The sequence below is a fragment of the Mchenga conophoros genome, linkage group LG18 (genome assembly GCF_057382185.1).
Source record: "Mchenga conophoros isolate Kocher_MC1m ecotype Shallow Benthic linkage group LG18, M_conophoros_male_GT1.1, whole genome shotgun sequence".
NCBI classification, from domain to species: domain Eukaryota; kingdom Metazoa; phylum Chordata; class Actinopteri; order Cichliformes; family Cichlidae; genus Mchenga; species Mchenga conophoros.
In genome coordinates this window covers 26,593,699-26,613,434 of record NC_140543.1, presented here as the reverse complement: position 1 = coordinate 26,613,434, position 19,736 = coordinate 26,593,699, and the positions used below count along the sequence as shown (strand labels likewise).

The 19,736-nt window shown below is 41.2% G+C and overlaps 1 protein-coding gene across 1 annotated transcript in view; it reads left to right on the top strand.

The window, feature by feature from the left end:
• The window catches only part of slc1a7a (solute carrier family 1 member 7a), a 47,618-nt gene that overhangs the window by 7,912 nt on the left and 19,970 nt on the right, over positions 1-19,736 (top strand). The window contains exons 2-5 of the mRNA XM_085253365.1: positions 136-215; positions 12,083-12,298; positions 19,001-19,043; positions 19,269-19,500. Of these exons, the coding sequence (XP_085109491.1) occupies positions 136-215; positions 12,083-12,298; positions 19,001-19,043; positions 19,269-19,500 (571 nt within the window). The remainder of the gene's footprint in view (positions 1-135; positions 216-12,082; positions 12,299-19,000; positions 19,044-19,268; positions 19,501-19,736) is intronic.

Below are 19,736 nucleotides of genomic sequence, written 5' to 3'. Positions count from 1 at the left end.
AATGTCTGATTTAGAGAGGATGTCATTTTACAATTTGTGTTGCAGTAATAATAATGATGTTGACATGGTGTTTGACCTCAGATTTGTTGGCAAAGTAAAAAAAAACAAAAAACAGCTTTTCTCTTCTGCCTGCAGGAGGTCAAGTACTTCCAGTTTCCAGGAGAGCTGCTAATGAGGATGCTGAAGATGTTAATTTTGCCCCTCGTCGTATCGAGGTAAGGGCAACACAGCTCTGCACAATACAAACACATAAACACAACATTTCAGTGACACAAGTACTAAATGCTGAAGTGGATAAAAGAGCTGTTTAATTATCTACACTGATGTTGGCTTTCAGCGCTCCAAGCCAATCGTGATTAAGATAAACATTTTTACGGTACACTGAAGTTTTATATTATACATAATAACAATATTGTGCTGCAGTGATTAGTAAACAAAATATCTGCAGTCCCCATTTCGACATCAGTGTCACTACACTCGTCCCCTACCTCTATATGTACTGAATGATTTTACAGGTTGCACACCGTCAATTATGGTATTGATTATTACTCTGAAAATGGACAGAGTAAGAAATCAGGGTCTCTGTTCCTTTTCTACCATTAAGCTGTTATGTTATGGTGTGTTTACTGTAATCTACAAGAAGAATTCCTCGTTGTAAAAGAAAAAAGAAATTAAATGCTGCATTATAATATAAAAATACACATCTTTCTATTTTCAAAGACATTTAAAGAGAGTGAAGCAATTTGAGAAAAATGTTTCTGCAAAAAGAAACTTGCAGAAATAGAAAAGCAAGAATTCATATTGCCATTTTCAAAGTAATTTATTGTCTCAGAGTGACACGATGAAAAACACCTCCTGCTGTCACTTGCTGTCTGGTGACAGCAGGAGGTGTGGCTTTTGTCCACAAAGAATCTGCACTGACTGCAAACTTGAAAAAAAAATCTACCTTGAATACTTTTTAAAAAGCAATTTGTCAACCATTCATATGAAAACCCACGAGCAGATACCAGGTATGAAACTGCAAAGCCTGTCCACTCTACCTCCTCGGTTATACATTTATATATACAACACAGAGCGCAGATGCACAAGTCTTCTTTTACAAAGAAAACACACTGTGGGAAATTGCTGTGAAACAAGAAAGAAAAAGGCAATTCTGCACGCTTAATGTAATAAGACGTGTAAGGCCTTGTTTGATGAAATATGTTACCACTGCAAGGCAATGATAAAAGGCATCCACAGATAAGATTTAAAAGAGTCAAATGAAATAGAAGATTAAAATAAAGCACGTTTGAATAAAATGTATTAAACAGGAAAGTTGGCTCTGGCATGCAGTTAGACTGCAATGCAAAATGTGAACGTACTGCAATTATAAATGAATCATGATCATACTCTGATTTAAGTTTAAAATTGTGTTGGTTGAGTTTTATAGCCTACAGGAACCACGCCCCTGCATGGCTTCATGTTGACCGAGGCTGCTGGAAAAAGCACAGCCTGGATCTCTGTTCTCTGATATTTACTGCACCCAATTACATGTTTCAGCATTAAAGATTAAAAAGTAATGTCTATACGCAAGTAAAGCTGTTGCCCTTTTGTAGCTTCAGATGCATTCTTAGTAGAGCACAGCTTGCCAGGTTCTCCAGTTTGATTATTTTAGGCCCAAAGCTCTTAGTTGCCTGCATGAGGTCAGCGATGTACTGAACACACACACACACACAAAAAAAAACCTCCCAAAACAAATCATGCGAACGCACCGGTTACATGCAGGCTGCTTTGCGCAATAAGCTACTTACAATCTATGCAACAGCAAAGACTGGATGAGAAGTTAATCCTCCCTCTCTCTGTCTCTCCCTGTCTGTCTCCCTCTCTGTCTCTATCTCTATCTGACAGTGTTTATGTGCCTTTCTTGTGTATTTCTCTCTGTCCATCTTTTTCTCTGCAGTAAAAGCGTGAAGCATTGTGCAGTGATTTGCTATTTATACACAGCCATGATCCATTCCCCCAGATTCCCAGATTCAGAGCAGGGCATCCTCTCAACGCAGGTTTCCTGCCAAGAGCGAAGCACGTGAGGACAAGAGACGTTAACTACACCTAATCTGAAACAGTATCTGCAGGCAGGAGGCCAAATGCAGCCAAGTACAACGCTCTGTTAAAGCACACAGAAACTTGAAAGCTATCAGGGCGACTCTATGATGCTCTGAGCGTGGAGATTCATTTGAGTCTGTAGCACACAGACCCTGATACCTGCCTGGATCTCGATGGGGGCGATACTGGATAATAAAGGTGGAAGGCATGACTTCTTACTGCTACACCTCCTGCCTTCATTTCTTTATAACTCTTTACAGGCATGCATACAGTGCAGTCACGCAAGCAATGTCCTGCTTTTGTCGGATAGCTACACTGGGATGCACAGACTGGCTGCACAGTACAGTAGGGCTTATGTAGGGGTGAATATCCTTCCCAGCCCTATGCCCTGTCTGTCCCCATTTTTCCCCTCCCACTGCCATCTGCACACCAGCCAAAGCGGAAACCAGATTATCCCATGAACGCGTCATGCTGAATCAATGGCAACTGCACTTTGTGCCTCCCTATGATCCCTGTTTATTTAGTTTCACGGGATTGAAATTAAATCTTTGTTTTAATTGTAACAAATACTGAAAATGCGACGTTCATTCGGTTCATTCAGGGCCCGCTTAAAGTGAGCATTTGCATTTTGATGAAGGCCTTTAGAATTTAATTAACTTTGGCACAGATCTGAAGGTCAGAGATGAAAAGCGTTTTGTTTTTTTTCAAAATGTGCAGCATCCACACAACGAGCACTTTACAACCACAAAGTGAGTAAGAAATAATTGGCAGCAAAATGAGCGTTACAAAACAGATCTGAGTGGGTGTGCCACAGGTTGTTTACACAGCTTTCAGAATTAATTGTTTTTGTAAAACACACACACACACAAAATGAATTGGATAGAAATCCAGCTGTTTGTATGGGAGTTTAATGTAGCTCTCACTCTCTTAGACTGAAATCTCCGGGTGTGTTTTCTTAACGATAGTATCTGTTTTTGAGAATTGCTGTGATTTTTATTTTGCCCCACGATACGACACGCGATTAATTGCTCTTTGTGTGGCTCAATAAAATTGGCAATGCCTGATTTTTATTTTGCCCCACGGTACGACACGCGATTAATTGCTCTTTGTGTGGCTCAATAAAATTGGCAATGCCTGCCTGATTTCAGCTCTCATACCCGAGGCAGGTGGTCAGCTACGGCGCACTTAGGTCAGACAGTTCCCTGTGAATATTTCCCAGACAGAGACTATAAATAACTTACACGTCATAAGTGAATGACATATAAAGGACATGCACTCGACTATAGCACCAAATTCAAGTCCTTGCACCTTTTCCCTTCGTTGCTAGAGTGATTTAGTGTGTTGCATTTGGATGATTAACCGTCAAGCTACAGAAATCATGTTGCAGTTGTGCAGAGCTGTGTTCTTCTCTTTAGCTTGACTGTTTTGTTTTGCTGGCTGTCAGAATGCAAATCATTCCTTTATATTTCATCAAGTGCTTTTTTTTATTGTGATATTTAGGAAATTTTTCTAATTAGCTGCAAATATGCGTTTAACCTCGCTGTGCTGAGACAGCTTGATGGTAAAGTGTGTCTCGCCTACTGAGTAAGAGAGAATCTGATGCTGGGCTAGTTAAATATATTTGAATTGAACGCCACTATTATAAAATTTGATTTCAAGGGTAAAAATGAACTTTACAGATCTATTTGGTGACCTGAATGTTTGTGCATTTAATCAACATTATTATAAATAAATAAATAAAAGGGTCAAGACAACATTCGCTTTGTTCTTGGACTCAATTATAGTGTTTAGGGGGTTTTACTAAAGCATCCCTGTGTAAACGGCTAAACAAGACTGAGCTCAAACAGTGCAGCGACCATCGTCTGGCTTAGCTTCTGTTGACAAGAGCGAATATTTTGGGTTTCTGGCAGATGCAGCAACCCAAGACCTGTTCCATACAAAGGTCATTGTTTGCAAATGCAGATAAGTTAAAATAAAATAACAAAAGTCTATCATTAGATTGTAGCCTGAGATTTTTAGTCTGCATTTCAGCAAGTGCCTTCCATGTTTTGTTTCCAGACTACAAATGAAAACCAGAAATCGTCTGGCACCCAAAGTCCCGCCTAAAGACTGTTTACAGAGGTTAAATCCTAACTCTGTACTGCCAGCTACCCATTTTACTAAAAGAGACCAACATCACAACATTCATTTTTATAGGATTCATTTTGCCATTGTCTGGTGTGCTTCAGTCTTGGCCCTGATCCCTGAACCCTGAAGGGGAGATAAATAGACCTACAGCTAAAATCCCAACCGCATGCTGTATAGTGATGTTAGTTTGCTGGGGAGGTCACACAGTGCACTTTGAGGTTTATAGAAAATTGGTTTTCTTAATCTCAGCATACAGTACAAAGAGTCAGATACCACAGCAATGTCTGGCAGCGCTATGCACACTTTTCTTCCTGACTAACCCTGATGCCCATACAGCAATCCACCAGCAACTAAAAAAATATGAATTTGTTAATAAGTCATTTATTAATACATAATTCTCCTGAGTAGCAATCAAAACAGCGTTCTTAAGCTTCTCTAGGTGCCTCATTCTATTTTGAAGGCACAGACTGATGATTGATTTAAAAACCCTTTGAATCAAAAGTCTAAAAAGAACCATTTTGATGAGATTAATGTACCTATTAATGATTTCATCTTGTGGCAAGTATGCTCCTGGATAATTCTCGCCATTAAGAGCGACGGAGCCTCTTTTTTACAGTATATTGGCACAAAATTATAATGAATACTCTGAATATATTAAGCATTGAAACTAAACTGAACATTGATGCGATCTCCTGAAACACAGGTCATAGCATCACTGGATTGCCACCGATTCCAAGGAGTATATACTCCATTCCAAGGAGTTTCTGCCTCCTCTGTTTCATCTCGATGTGGGATTACTGTAAAGCTCTAGCTCAACGAAGGTAGAACAGGGAGGAGTGTAAGCCCCATATGGTCCAAAAATCTTATGGCAGATCTGCTCTGCATGTGCTTGAACCATCATGGTCAAGGCAGCTACACATGGCAGGCTGTAATCCTACCTTGGCGCAGATTTCAGAGAGAAGGACAAAGATCTCTCAAAGATTTCCTAGCTTAAGATTTAATGACCATCTTTGTGTATATGTGACATAAATTCATTATAATTATCTCTTGCGACTCCAGTAATGTCTAGGATACAGCATTAGATCTTAGGCTGCCAACCTATGTACAGTATATGCTAGTGGTTTACAGCATGGTTGGTCCTGAGGAACATCTATGGGATACCAGGATGAGTAAAGGCAGTTATTCCCATTAGAGCACAGAGATGGAGCGGTGGTTAGCATTAGCTTGGTTCACAGAAAGAAGCTCCTGGGTTTGAATCCACCAGCTGGCCAGGGCTTTTATGTGTGCACTTTTCATGAATTCTCTCTGGATACTAAATACCAGCTTCCTCTCAAATTCTAAGCTTTCCATAGATATGAATGTGAGCCTAAAAAGCTGTCTGTCTGTGTTAGCCCTGCGATAGACTAATAGCCTGTCCAAGGTGTATCCTGCCTTTGGCCCTGTGGCAGCTGGGATAGACTCCAGCATTTACTGCTATAATCAGGGGTTAACATGGACTACAATGATCTGGAATGGCGCTGCAGGACCCTCAACAAATGAGTGCTTAAATCTCATTTGTTAATCTGATTGGCAGATTAGGGTAATGGTCAATACTGAGTTAGTTAATTTCTCACGTGCAGTCTGTCACTGCTTCCAGCTGATGATAAGGAGACGCTTGTTCAGTGATAAGAAAATGATGGCATCCAACGCCTTCTTTACATCAGCAAGGCATCCTTTTTCCTGCTCATTACTATAATGCATTCATGGTGCAAGTTGCAAGATTGCATTCACAGATACACTGAAGCAACATTTCCTAAGTAGAAGGTCATCTCAAAACACCTTAACAAATATCAGCAAACACAAAGTGCTTATGTGCTGTTTTTCATACGTTGTAACTTGGTAGCTAAATGCTGATTTGCTAAATTTCCCAGGGAGAGAAAAAAAGGTTAATGTGTGACACTTTCAGAGTTGGGGAGAGATACTGTAGAACATCTAAATAATACTAAATTGTTGTTATTCAAATGTTGCATGAAAATACTGTAAAAGACCATTTGGTTCAGTTTAGCGCAGGGTAAATAGCATTGTGGTAACATTTATAGTAATGCTACGGTGGCTCAGAAAGGTCAAACACACTGTAGCTTAGAAAAACACCAGAAAAATGGTCCAAAATCACACAAAAAAACCCTGAATAAATCTCACAAAACACAACACAAGTGTGTTTGGGGATAGCATAATGTGTGAGCAGCTGCAGAAGTGACAAATAACAGTAGGTTGCTGATAGCAAACATGTGTCTAGAGTATTTTATGATTCATATGATTAAAACATTTAATACCTGCATCTTTTTCTCCCTCACCATACTGGTGAAGCCTCCACTGTCACGGTTCTGGGTCGGTTCGACCCAGCATTTTGAGTTCTCTTGTTTTGGTTTATTTTTGAATGATCGTTTTGTTCACTGGTGCTTTGTTGATCATTATTATTATTTATCTATTGTTTCTGTGATTCTGGTTTTGGTTTTTGCTCTCAGGTTTTGTGTTCTCATGTTTGCTGTGGGTTTTGATCTGTGTCTAGTCTGCGTCTTTGTGTAGTGATTTCTTGTTTCCTGTTTTATTGTGAAGGTCTGCGTCTCATGTGAGTGTGTTCAGTTTTACCTCCCTTGTCTCATCTCGTTAATTACTCCTAGCTGTGTCCCCCACCTGTGTGTAATCTCCCGGTGTTTCTCTGAGTGTATTTAAGTCGTGTCTTCTGTCATAGTCGCTGGCCCGTCTGCGTATCCACCGTGTTTCATCTGTATGTTCTCCCTGCTGTCCATCGTCACTTACCTCTGCTCATCCTCCTTCATGTTCATGTCCTGGTTTGTGTTCAGTAGTTTAGTTGTTCTCAGTTTAGATAGTCTTCAGTCCCGTTTGCCGTTTCTCTGTTTGCATTTTGTGTCCAATAAACCACCTTCTCACCTTCACGAGTGCCTGCGACTGGATCCTCCTTTGTTATCTCCACACGGCTCATCTCACTCGCCGTGACATCCGCTTCTTTTAAACATGTCTCAGTGCAGTCCTTCGCATGTCCTTCGCATGTCCTTCGCATGTCCTTCGCATTGAAACAGCTTTTCCGTCACAATCCTTTCTTTGTGTTTTGTGAGGTTTTTCACTACTTCTATTGTATTTTATTCAACTTCCATTGTGTTTTGCGAGCTTTTTCAGCATTTCTTTTTTATTTCATCTTGTTTTCTTAAGTCGCAGTGCATCTGCCCTCTCAGGATTACCGTGTAATTCACAATGCAAGCTGTGCTGTTTGTGGTCAACGTGAAGCTACATGACGGCTAGAAGATTTCAATGTAAATTTAAGCTGATGATGTTGATTAAATTCATTCATCAAACTTTAACTTTTATTGTAGCTTCATACATACAAATCCACAAAGGCCTGGTGTATATATACATATATATATATTCAGTTTAAACTGTTGTCTGCGATTATCCTGAAGATTAATGTTTTGACATGTTGCCAGTGCAATGCAGTGTGACATTCTACTTATGACATTTTGATTTTTCTGCTCGGGGTCATCTAATCCCTGAGCAGCTCAGGGCAAGCCCTTTAGTTATCATTTCTGCAGCTGCATTTGTTATCTGATGTACCAGTGGGTGCAAGGTTTATTCCCACGAGCGATGCTCCGTTCTGTGATTGCAATTCCAGTCGCATCACAATGTTCAGTTCAAGGAGAAAAAAAACAGAAAAGGGTAAACCACTGAGTTGTTTTTTTTTTTCTTTAATAGACAGAAAGAAATAGTGGGTGGAATAACCTGCCCATCAGTGCAGTATGTATGTGATAAGAATTAATATCACGGTGGTTGGTGAATTATAAAGCGTTATAACTCATAACATTCAGTTTTTTCCTTTTTTAGTTAAAATGCCAGATTTACCTTTGAGTGTCAAATCTTTTGAGATTTGTAAGTACAAGATGTAAGCAGAGCTGAGTGCACACGGGGTCAAACTGTCCAATGACAAAACAGGGTTTTCCTGGAAAGCCTTTAGAAGAGCAAAGGTCTAGACTGCCCTTGTGGAAAAGGAACTGGCAAAGGTTTTAGAGAGTACAGATTCTTACCTTTGCACTTTTTATTGGTCTTTTAAGAAAACATCTGCATATAGAAGCTTTTACTTTTTTGCTTTTTACTATTCCTCCCCACACTTTTAAACAAATATCTTTCTACTCTCTACTTCTATAGCATTTATACTCTTTCAGCATTCAGCAAACATCAGCAAACACACAAACTGTCTGTGTCCAGTTTGTCTCACAGTGTGTTACTAGCTAAAGGTCCAGCTGCTGTATTTCACAAGGTGAGATAAGTTCACTCAGAGATGGAGAAAGATGTAGAAAGGCAGGCGTGTTGGATTTGTATAGGATGTGTTTTTATAAAACAGACTAAGCTATGCTAACTTTGTGTTATTCAAACGTGGCATGAAAATACTGGGTAGTTTAGTGCAGGATAAACATTTTAGTTTGCAGTATTGTGGTGAATTGACAGTAAAGCTGTGTTGGACTGATACACAGTGTCTGTGGTGCTCATGGTCAGAGTTAGACAGCATCAAGTGTAGCGGAGATGAAGCTGCATTTAAGCAGATGATACTTAGATTAATTAACCGAATGGCAACTTTATATCAGTTTTATGCTGCCCAGTGTAAAGATAATATAAACAGTATTGTGTCAGTGTCGGGGATGGACGTCAGCCAGGATAGCTCGTGAAACTGCTGACAACTTGGATTCAGCTGTAGAAATCCAGAGCAGCAGGTCAGCTGATCACATCAAGTACAGAAGGGGAATTTACTGAAGCTCACATTAGAAATTACTGTGAGTCGTGTTTCTTTTCCCTGTGCTGAGACACTACACAGATCTCAGGGTTCGCTCACCTGCACTGTAACCCCTGACGTTACTCATTTCACTGTTTAGGTGTTTAGGCAAAGTCAGCCTCTAACAAGTAGGCGACAGAGAATCGTTACTTTTTTTATTCCCTTTCACTGCAGGTGTCTTTCATGACAGATTTAAACTAATTCATTAGAATTATTTTTTAGATAATAGCCAGTTTTAGTAATAACTTCGATATTTGTATCAAGGTAAAAGAGACTTTGTTAAAACAAATCACGTGATAAAATTATTGACACTGACATTTATACTCAGCTGCATTTTGAATAAGAAAGGTTAAAAAATGTTTTATTACCAGTTAATTGTTGTAGTGGTTTTCCAAAAAAACACAGAAATGCAGACAAAAACAGAGTTTGTACAATTCTAAGTTTTAAAGTCAGTATTTGAAATGACCATCTTTACTCTGCAACACATATTGAACTCTCTTAGGCAAGCTTTCTTTTAATTTCTTGAAGAAGTCTTCAGGAATAGTTCTCCAAACTTCTTGAAGGACATTCAAAGATCTTTGGATGTCGGCTGCCTTTTGTTCTCTGTCGAGATGCTTCAGTAATGTTCAGGGTCTGGCCTCTGGGGAGGCCAACCTTTCATTGACTGGTTTTCTATCCAGGTGTGTCTTAACTGTACTGGCAGTGCGTATGGCATTGTTGTCATGCTTAAGAATTAAGCCACTGTCAATCAAATGGTAAAATCTGTCTGTACATTTCTGCTTTTATAATTACATCAGTGATGTCAAGATCTCCTACACCACAGGCCTGAATGACTGGTCAGTGTTAGTGGCTGAAGTAACAAAAAAAAGTTCTCTGAAAATGATCAGGTATGAAGACTGAACTGAAGAGGGGCAAATTAGCCAATGACCAAAGAAAATCTTTGAGAGGTATCGAGAAAGCCAGCTCAAAACCATAAAAAATGACAAGCAAGTCTGAAAAATATAAAGAAATGAGCTGTCCAAGATGTACCCAACCTGTTGCCCTATGATTGACAAGTTGGGTTCTAATCCCTGTAGATGCATAGATGGATCGGTGCGAGGGATCTGCAATTCTGGGCTACTTATAAGCAAAATGAAACATTACATTAAAGGTTTCCTCACAGAGAGACTGTGCTTTCACTTTTAGTAACAAACCAGTTTCCAGCATTCCTGGTTGAGTCTAATTGTGAAGCATTTTTGCTACGCAGAAAAAAGTTGTAGATATTTAACCAGTTTAGAGACTACCAACACACCACCGTGACTTTGTAACCAGTAGTAATTTAACAGTGTTAGAATTTGCTATTATCCTGTACTTACACGTGTGGTTCTTTAACCATTCAGTTACATTTTCATTTTAACATCTCAACAAAGGTGAGTGATCTATGCAGATGAATTGACTGTCTGAACTTTAGTCCTCAGTAAATGTTTCATATATCTATGCAGATGAATTGACTGTCTGAACTTTAGTCCTCAGTAAATGGAAAAGCATAATTTTTCCATTTAGGAAGCCAAGATTGTGCTATAGTTACCATAGTTACAGCAAAATCAAGTGAAGACGTGACTTTATTTATCATTCAAGCGCATCAGCGTTTTTGCAGCTGTGAAATTATGATTTGGCTTCAGTGGAAAAAATTGATCCTTCGCTTAATTTGAGCATTTAATAATAAAGTTCTGCAGCGTTTTAATGCAAGTTTCAATCAAATGCTTTCTCCCATCCCAAGAATTGATTATGTTATCACAAACACACACACACACACACACACACACACACACACACACACACACACACACAGAAAGACGCAAGTTACCATTCATGTGACCAGACTGGCTTTTCAAAGCACAATAGTCCCCAGTGTGAAACCTGCAGGAGATGGAGACTCTCTAGTTTGCATTTGAAAAATGATGGAAGGAGGCATGACAGTATGAGTTTCAGCACAGGCAGCGAGTGCACAGAAAAACTCAGCACATCCACCCAAACACTTGCCAAGTCGAACCAGATTACACAGGATGGGGAGAAAATCTTGTCTCCCCAGCTAAAGATCTCTCCACCGCTGTTTCTCTGCTTTCACGAGCATCACCCTCCACATCCTCCCACACTTCCCAAAAATATGTCATTTGCATTTATTTTTCACTTTTTTTTTAACTCACCGAGAAGCCAATTATGTGAATCTCCCTCATTCACTCCTTTTTTTTGTATATACGACGAGCGTCACCATCTTTGTACAGTGAAAACAAATATCTGAAAAGACGCTGTATTCAGAGCTGCCCATACAAATGCAAATTAACATCGACTGTTTCGAATGTTTGTAAGAACAACTTTTCATCCCCTTCACTGGCATAGAGGGATGAGTGCAAAGCTACACGGCTGAATTCACGTATCTTAAGGTAGAAGAAGCCGTGTCTTGTTTAAGACTGCAGAGGCTTACACGGAGAGCTTCTCAAAATTGAAACAGGCTGATTGAGATTGGTTAAGTGCTGCATTCATTTCAAAGCTGCACACCTAGTTAAAGCTCTGCTTGCTTTCATATCCACATAAAGCATGTTATTAAGGTGAATGCTGAATTTGAAGCTTGCCAGAATATTTCCTCTGGCGTTTCACAAATTTGGAGCCTGTTGAACCACCAGCGGTTTATTTTCACTTTAAGACCCAGCATACTCATTCATATGTTTGGGAACTTTTATTCTAATAGTCAAGAGTTTTAAAGTTAAATCTAGCATCAGTAAAGCAAGAAAATAATAAATAGTTGTATTTTGGATTGTGTAGTAGAGGGCCACTTGTTTGCAGGGTGGTTACAGCAAGGATCTACATTACACGAGTTGGCTGAACATTTGCAGCTGCATGTAGCTGATCACTACTGATTTTCTTCTTCTGCAGGAAAACTAAAAATTCAGCTTCAAAATGTTCACTCTGACACTGAGCAGAAGCATCTCTTCAGCCACAATCTCTTCAACTCCCTCTTGGTTTCTAACTCTATCTTGTCTCTTTCCGCCTTTGTGTGTCTCCACTTGCTCTCAGTTTGATGTCCGGTCTGGCTGCTCTGGATGCCAAGTGCTCCAGCCGCTTGGGAATAATGACCATTTCATACTACCTGTGGACCACCTTTGTTGCTGTGGTAGTTGGTATTCTCATGGTTTACATCATTCACCCGGGTGGAGCTGCACAGAAGGAGGATTCTGAGGACAGCAAGAAGCCAATGACCAGCTCTGCTGATGCTCTGCTGGACCTCATTCGGTAAGAGACCACTAATTATTTCCGTTATGCTCAGAGCGCTGCAAGTGTAGCGCCAGAAAATGCATAGACTATGTTAAAGAGAGTTGCCTAAGTGCTTGTTTTTATGTAGTCCCATGGAAGAAGGATGAAGGGAGTAAAAACTTGGCTGTATTTTGCTTTCTTTGGATTAAAGTAAGTTTGTGTATTTAGTGTCAATAGTTCAAAAGCGAGGCTTCAGAGAAATCTGAGTGATTAGATGAACAAGATGTTGGGAAAGACTTTTGTTTAACTCATTAAAATTCAGCCTGTTGTTGCTTTTTTAACCAACATGGAAATCTTGTATTTAAAAATGAATAAAGCTTAAAAAATGCTTATGTACAATTTCATATCAACAAAGTCATGGAAAATAATCTTAAGAAAAACAATCTAGCAGAAAGAAAAAAAATCCATGGAGAAGATCGACTTTATTCCAGAGCGAATCTAATTCACATGCCGTATTGCTAATGTGCGCATTTTGGCTTTTGCGGATTTGCAAATGAAACAAACGTGTGTAGGTTATAGTGCGAATGAAAAGCAGATTTGCTCTGCGTGCTCATGGAGGCAGAAGTCAAGGAGGTGCTTGAGGTCGGAGTGTAAAGCCTGGAACCTTATGTGCCAGTGGGTTATTGTGCTAAGCTAATTAGTGCTGCTGAAGGGCTGGGTTGTTGTGCTAGAGATAGACCTGAAACATGACAGAGACTCGCGGCAGGTCAGTAGACTAAAAGAAGAGCGGCTGAGGTGTGGACCTGTGCACAAGGATATCTGATATTTGTGGTTTTTTAACCTAAATGCACAGAATGGGAGGCAAACAAAAACATGGAAATTATGAATTATGAACAAATTTTGGTTTTTTGGAAAAAAAAAAATAATGAACTTTTAAAAAAATATCAGGAATAAAATAGAGTTGGAAGACTCACTTCCAGTCACACTATCAATAAGAGGGAGTAATAAACTGGCCAAGCCTATGAAATCCACCTATGACCTGATCATGTGCAGTGGTGAAGCTTTGTTGTTCACAGATTCTGTGTGTGTGTGTGTGTGTGTGTGTGTGTGTGTGTGTGTGTGTGTGTGTGTGTGTGTGTGTGTGTGTGTGTGTGTGTGTGTTTGAGGGGGGGTTACAGAGCACAGCTGTGCTTTGGATTTATCCCGCAAAGCTTCTTTACAGCCTTCATCTATCATGCAGGCCTGCTGTATCACTCGACTGTCAGTGCTCGTGTGTGAATGTGTTGGATAAGCATCTATAATGAGCATGCTATGTAAGAATATGTGCATTCTTGGATTTATTAGGGGAACCCTGGGGTCAGAGTGTTTCATTAGCCAGCTTTGCTCTGATTGGATATCCCGCTGGTCCGATCTGTGCAGGATACTCACCGCAGTCTTGTGACTCACTCTGCAATGTTTCTGGAAATCTTTGCCATATGGTTTTTAACGTCACTCTTCTTAATGTACACGTACCCAGATGCAGTGTGGCTTTTAATCTCACTGCATCTTAAATGTGATGGTTGATTTCTGATTGTGGTTTAAATTCTGTGTCACTGTGGGATTTACCAGCAGCACTAATACAACGCAGACCTTGGACAGTAGTCTCTTTGCACAGAATACTACACAGGCAGTATCTGCACGTAAACAAAGGGCACCTCATAACTCTTTTGTATTTATTAGACCACTCACTCGTCATTCATTGTGCATTTAGTGATCCCAGCAGCTCTTGACTTAAAAAACAAATACTTTATAAGTTATTAGTCATGTTTGTGTAGTATCTGGGATTTCCTTCCTACATATCGTGGAACAGCAATGATGTGCTGTGAGGAACCTGACTTTGTCTTCTGTCCTAAAGACACTGTGGCTCAGTGGCTTGGTCACATTTTAGGTAAACCTGTTCAACTGCATCTTAACATAAATATATAATCAGCATATTAAATGGCAGAAATTCCATGCATTTAGGCATGTAAACTATTCAGTTCAGTTCAATTCAGTTTTATTTATACAGTGCCAGATCACAAGAATAGTTGCCTCAAGGCGCTTTATATTGTAAGGTAAAGACCCTACAATAATACAAAGAAAACAAAGAAAATCCCAACAACTGTATGACCCCCCCCCTATGAGCAAGCACTGTGGGGACAGCGGGAAAGAAAAACTTCCTTTTAACAGGAAAAACTTCCTTTTAACAGGACCATCTTTTGCACCGTAGTCTTTGTCCAACTTTAATAAAAATCATCTGCTCATTACTTAATTTTTTGTTACAGATAATTCATAAACTAAAGCATATTTAGCTTTTTATATAACTTCTATTTAAATAAAAAAGAATACCTTTTAAATACCTGACCCTCCTCTTCTGTCAGGATATAGTGCTACTAGACACCTGTCGCTGTGCTGTCTCAGCTCTTAAATCAGTGGTCGAAACTGAATTACAGAAAAAAACTTATTTAAAAAACACCAAACTTTGACAATTAAATTACAGTGATCACGATGCAGGTCTGCTCACTTACTTTATATTAATCTGTGGTCTGCATGAACGTGGGGCCAATCCACATCCCAGCTTACACTGTGTAAGGATACAGTGACTCATTTGCTATTTATTACATGACAAAAACAGAGAGAGGACTAGTCATATTAGTCATACTTAGAGTTTATGATGCTCTATCAATAACTCATCCTGGAAATATATAGTCATTAACCAACGTATCTCATTTTATCTTTGATCCTTTGAATGAGTTTGTCGGACAACCTTTCATCAGAATCAGAATCAGAATCAGAATACTTTATTGATCCCTGGGGGAAATTATTTTTTGTTACAGTGCTCCATTTTAAACCAACATTAAGACAAGACAGACAATACGCTAACTAAGAATAGTACAATATATACATATATATACATACATACATACATAAGTCACTCATAAATAAATAGTTGGAAAAGAAACATGTGTAGTTGTAGCAGCAAACAGTGTGTTAAGTGGATGCGTTGTACAGGGAGATGGCCACAGGCAGGAATGATTTCCTGTGTCGTTCAGTGGTGCTTTTCGGTAATCTCAGTCTCTCACTGAACGAGCTCCTGTGACTGACCAACATGTCATGGAGTGGGTGGGAGGTGTTATCCAACATTGTCTTTATCTTGGACAGCATCCGCCTCTCCGACACCACCTTGAGGGAGTCCAGCTCCATCCCCACAACATTGCTGGCCTTACGGATCAGTTTATTAAGTCTGTTGGCATCTGCGACCCTCAGCCTGCTCCCCCAGCATGCAACAGCATAGAGGATCGCACTGGCCACAACAGACTCATAGAAAATCCTCAGCATTTTCTGGCAGATGTTGAAGGACCTCAGTCGCCTCAAAAAATAGAGACGACTCTGGCCCTTCCTGTAAAGTGCTGTGGTGTTTTTAGCCCAGTCCAGTTTATTGTCAATGTGTACTCCAAGGTATTTATAGTCCTCCACAATGTCAACACTGACCCCCTGGATTGAAACAGGGGTCAAGTGTTTCCTGGTCTTCCTGAAGTCCACGATCAGTTCCTTGGTCTTTGCCACGTTGAGCTGCAGATGATTCTGCTCACACCACGTGACAAAGGAGTCGACCACAGCCCGGTACTCTGTCTCATCATCCCTGCTGATGCATCCAACCACCGCAGAGTCATCAGAAAACTTCTGAAGATGGCAGGTCTCTGTGCAGTGGCTGAAGTCTGTGGTGTAGAGGGTGAAGAGGAAGGGGGAGAGGACAGTCCCCTGTGGTGCCCCTGTGTTGCTAATCACCTTGTCAGACACACACTGTGGGAGACGTACATATTGTGGTCTTCCTGTCAGGTAATCAACAATCCAGGACACCAGAGAAGCATCCACCTGCATCGCTGCTAACTTATCACCCAGGAGGGTCGGCCTGATGGTGTTGAAAGCACTGGAAAAGTCAAAAAACATGACCCTCACAGTGCTCGCCGGCTGGTCCAGATGGATGTAGACACGATTGAGCAGGTAGATGATGGCGTCCTCAGTTCCGAGACGAGGCTGATAAGCGAACTGAAGGGGATCCAGGTGTGGTCTTACTATGGGTCGCAGCTGGTCCAGGATGAGCCTTTCCAGGGTCTTCATGATGTGGGAGGTCAGTGCCACGGGCCTGTAATCCTGGGGGCCACTGGGACGAGGCGTCTTTGGTACAGGGACGAGGCATGATGTCTTCCACATCACCGGGACCCTCTGCAGACTCAGACTCAGCATAAACAGTTTATGAAAGACTCCACACAGCTGGGGGGCACAGGTCTTGAGGACAAGGGGACTCACTCCGTCTGGTCCAGCAGACTTGCCTGAGTGAAGTCTCCTCATTTGCATCTCAACCTGGTATTGAGTGAAGGTGATGGGTGGGGGAGGGGTGTCAGGAATCTCACAGGAGGCAACATGTGAAGAGAGAGGCTGGCACAGTGGTGTGGCTCTGGATTCCAGGCTGACTGCAGGTGAGGTTGTGGGGGTGGGAGCAGACACTGTGGTGTCGAATCTATTGAAAAACAGATTCAACTCGTCGGCTCTATTCTCACCTCCCTCAGCTCCCCTGCTGTTGGTTGGCCTGAATCCAGTGATGGTCTTCATGCCCCTCCACACCTCTCTCATGCTGTTCTGCTGGAGTTTCCACTCCAGCTTCCTCCTGTAATTGTCCTTAGCCTCTCTGATCTTGTCCTTTAGTAACACCTGGATCTTCCTCACCTCCTCTTTGTTGCCCCCTCTGAAAGCCCTCTTCTTGTTGTTGAGGAGGGCTTTGATGTCCTTAGTCACCCACGGCTTGTTATTTGGGTAACAATGAACAGTCTGAGCTGGAACAATGGAGTCGGTGCAGAAAGTTATGTAGTCTGTGATACACTCAGTAAGCCCATTGATGTCCTCGGCGTGAGGCTCACAGAGTGTTTCCCAGTCGGTCACCTCGAAACAGCCCTGTAGTTCCGCTATTGCCTCCTCTGACCACCTCCTAACAGTCCTGGTGGTCACAGGTTCCCTCCTCACAATTGGCACATAGCGGGGGGTGAGGTGAATCAGGTTATGATCTGACCTACCAAGTGGGGGGAGGGAGGAGGAGCTGTATGCATCCTTGACGTTAGCATACAGTAAGTCTAAAGTTTTCTCTCCCCTGGTGGGACAGTCCACATATTGTTTGAATGTTGGTAGTGTATTGTCCAGTGATACATGGTTGAAGTCACCCGAGATCACAATAAAGGCACTCGGGTGCTGAGTCTGTAGCCGAGCTATGGCAGAGTGGATAGTGTCACATGCAGCTGTGGGGTTAGCAGAGGGGGGAACATAGACAGCCACCAAGATGACGTGAGAGAATTCCCTGGGTAAATAATACGGCCTGAGTCCAACAGCACACAGTTCAGTGTCCGGGCAACAAGTCCTTTCTTTGATTGTTATGTTGGCAGGGTTACACCACCGGTTGTTAACTAAAACAGCAAGCCCACCTCCTTTACGCTTACCGCTAGCGATGCTGTCCCTGTCCGCCCGAACAGTGTGGAAGCCTTCCACGGAAGCATTCTCATCGGGAATGACCTGGTGCAGCCATGATTCGGTGAAACACATCAGGCTACACTCTCGGTATTCCCTCTGACTCCGTACCAGTGCTGAGAGCTCGTCGATTTTAATTGCCAACGATCGCACATTTCCCATCACGATAGACGGCAGACACGGTTTAAACGGTTTCATTTCACCTCGATGGATGGTGGGCATCTGTTTTCCTCTCCAGAAAGAGATTGTTCTCTATTTTCTACTGTCCCCATTCTTCCTGCTCCTCTGTCTTCAGATTTCATCTGTCCGTGCACCTGAGTCCACTCTGTGGCAGCTCAAGAACTGAAGAACTCAATATTCTTTTCTTCAGAGATATGAGATGTGGAGATTTTCATTTGTCAGGACTGATAGGACTGATGCAGAAAAGTCTATTTACCAACAAAGCAAATTTTCAGTGTAATTTTATTAGAGTAAGACTTCTTGCACAGTAGTAATGATGCAGAATCCATAAAGAAGCTGTCGTCCTTCTTTGAATTTCTGATTTAATCAATTCCAATTTCACAGGGAGGAGATGTACAGGAAAGATTTACCCCATGTTGTGGAAGTTTTCCATTTAAATAAAGCCTGCAGACGAGCGGTGAGCGGTAGCTAACATTCTTTAATCAAAACACACAAAGAACAGACAACCAAGCTTGTGGAGAGCCTGCATGACCGCGGGGCAGGTCAGCAGAGTCTCCCTGAGCCTAGCATGGCTCTCAGTTAAATACCTTCTTCAGGAACAAAAGGCAGTACACAGCTGTTTCACACCTTAAGGTTCACACTCCCTTGCTACCTCCCAGAGTCCTCGAAGAGACAAAAGTTTCTTCCTGTGCTTCCCCCCAGCTTCCTTACTAGACCCCCACCATTTGTCTTAATGTATGAGTGTGAGACTTGTTAAAATCCAGTGGCACCAAGGCATTATACAATAAAATAATGTGAATAATACATAAGTAAAAGAAATTCCTATACACCCGTAATATCAAAGCCAATATAAAAAAGAGGAGATACACAGAAATAGCTTTTGTTAAAGCAAAGTTATAACTGTTCTATTTCTCTGCATTGATTACATTTCTGGGATTGTTAACCTACATTTTACTTTGGATCCATTACAATGTGTCTGCTTTTCACTGAAAGATATTAACAAATTCCCTAAATTTTCTTTTATAGCAACATGTTTCCAGCCAACTTGGTCCAAGCTACGTTTCAACAGGTAAGCTCAAATATTGAAAGCATAGATTTCTGTTACCCCCTAATCTTTAATCTAAACTGCAACGCCTCTTTATATTATCTTCTATTGTCCATTTATTTCAACACATTTGCAAAAAGAATAAAATTAATCTGTTGCCGTGTGAGAATGCAAACACGAATGAGCGTGTTTCATTATCATGTAAGAGTCTGGTATGTCACGTTCACTGTGCTCTGTTTTGGTTTCAAGTATCGAACCCAGAGAGTCGCAGAACTCATCCCCAAACCGACAGTCGCTCAGCTCCTGGATGAGACAACCACGCGGAGGGTCTACATTTATGGCATCCAGGATGACAATGGCACCGACACCCAGAACTTTTCTCTGGATCTAACGCCACCTCCTGACGTCATCGTGAAAACATCTCCCGGCACCAGCGAAGGCATGAATGTACTGGGGATCGTTATATTCTCTGCAACCATGGGTGGGTGTTTGACATGAATCCCACACGCACTAACATCCACAATGAACATGCATAAATATATATCTCAAAAAAGCAAACTTAAGTGAGGCCTCAAAGGGCCGATGATTTTGGTTTCCACCCACCATTGGTTCAACATCTTCATTCATTCTGTGCTGTGCAGGGAACAAACAAATGTTTCCATTCTTATCACTTAATACTGTTGAAAACATCCCTGCAGTTGCATGCTTGCATATTTT